Raw genomic sequence first — 1745 nt, 5'->3', positions numbered from 1 at the left:
GAAAATGATATCAGATGATGAAAAATCAAATGAATGATTGTCAGAAGATGAGTTCACACATGGAAAAAAAAGCTTAATACATCTTTTATGGTATGTCTCCCATACCTGATTGTTCTGATCCGATTCTTGAACTTCGACCATTTCACAGTTTAGGACCAAATGATGACATGTTTGTTCGTCAAATGTATAATAATAAACAAGAACTAATATTTTCTCTGAGTCTAAAAGCAACTAGAGCAAATGGTGCACATTTGAAGGAGGGGTTTAATAGAACCATATTGCATTCAGTAGCTATGGATGGGAACAACCAGATACTGTCCATTGGGCATGGAATATGAAAAAAAAAAGTGGCGTTAGTTGGACATGGTTTCTTGAAAAACTATATAAATGCATTGATGATTGTAAAGATTTAACATTTGTAACTGATACGGTTGACATAATTTGCATCTGTATTGAAAATATTTTCCCAAACACTTATCATGGCGTGTGTGTTTTCATCTACTAGGAAACATAGTACACCAATTTGGAAAAAATGATAAAACAAAAGTCTTGTTCTGGAGGCTTGTGTAAGCTTACAAAACTAATGTATTTGAAAACATGTGATCCAGATTTAGTTCAATTAGGCCGTAAGTGGCAGCGTACCTTATGGAAATTCCACATGCTAAATGGACTAGAGTGTATTTCCCGTCAAATTGGTATGATTAAATGACCTCAAACAGTGATGAGTCCATTAATGCTTTATCAATAGATGCAAAGAATATGCCTATAATACCCCTTCTTGAGTTATACTGGCGTCTCGCACAAGAATGGTTTAACAAACGTCCTATCCATGGAGGTATGACTTTAATTATGTCCAATAATAAATTAATTATATTTTATTTATAGGGAAATTTTCAACAGTACTAACAAAGTGGGCTGAAAATTAGTTAAAAAATGAGGAACATACAACAGGATGGTCAATTTCAGGTGTTACGGATGCAATATATCAAGTGCATAATTTCAAACATGGTGGCATAGTTGATTTGAAGCAAGAGACTTGTACATGCAAACATTGGGAACAAACTGGTTTGCATTGCGGTCGTATCATAATGGTCTTAAAACACTTGAAAGAAACTAACATTGGTTATATGGCTATAGACGCTTATAAAATTGAAACGTGCCGAAATACGTACGAGGAGGCAATTTACCCCCTTCCAGAACTTTTTGATTGGGAGATTCCTGATGAGATGATGGTTGTTAAACCCCCGATAATGGATACACGTCAAGCTAGTAGACCGAAAAACAAAAATTGTATCCCGTCACAAGGCGAGGAACCTATAATAAGAAGATGTACTAGATGTGATAGAACAACACATAATGCAACGACTTGTTCGTCATTTGTCCCAATAAAGCAAAAGAAGCCTAGAAAATGTAGCTCGGTATCAGGTAGCAAGACAAAAGGGAATGGAATGGAAGGGATGCAAGGGACACAAAGAGAAGATTATTATTCGACGTTTGATTTGAATAATTGATGTTTTTTTTTAATTGAATATATTATGTTTCTGCATAAGTTAATTGTGTAGCTTGATTACTCTATTAAGACTACTTGCTTTTCCTATGATTATATGAGTGCATCATTACTATTATAGTTAAACTCATAAATTTGATTAAACTCGATGAATATACATATAGAAAGCCTAACACACATAACATATGTACAACAAATTTTATAGTTAACTTCAGGGAACAACCATGGATACTTCTCT

At 34.2% G+C, this 1745-nt stretch overlaps 1 protein-coding gene across 1 annotated transcript; it reads left to right on the top strand.

Moving 5' to 3' along the window:
• The first annotated feature begins 705 nt into the window (after positions 1 to 705).
• Positions 706 to 1511, top strand: LOC145052319 (uncharacterized). The gene is made up of 2 exons (XM_079000126.1): positions 706 to 835; positions 952 to 1511. The coding sequence occupies exons 1-2, from the start codon at positions 706 to 708 to the stop codon at positions 1509 to 1511; spliced, it is 690 nt and encodes a 229-aa protein (XP_078856252.1).
• The last annotated feature ends 234 nt before the right edge of the window (positions 1512 to 1745 follow it).

This window comes from Lactuca serriola, chromosome 1 (genome assembly GCF_051521515.1).
Source record: "Lactuca serriola cultivar US96UC23 chromosome 1, Lser_US96UC23_V15, whole genome shotgun sequence".
Lineage (NCBI taxonomy): Eukaryota > Viridiplantae > Streptophyta > Magnoliopsida > Asterales > Asteraceae > Lactuca > Lactuca serriola.
The sequence above is the reverse complement of the archived record's forward strand: the minus strand, read 5'-3'. Positions and strand labels throughout refer to the sequence as shown.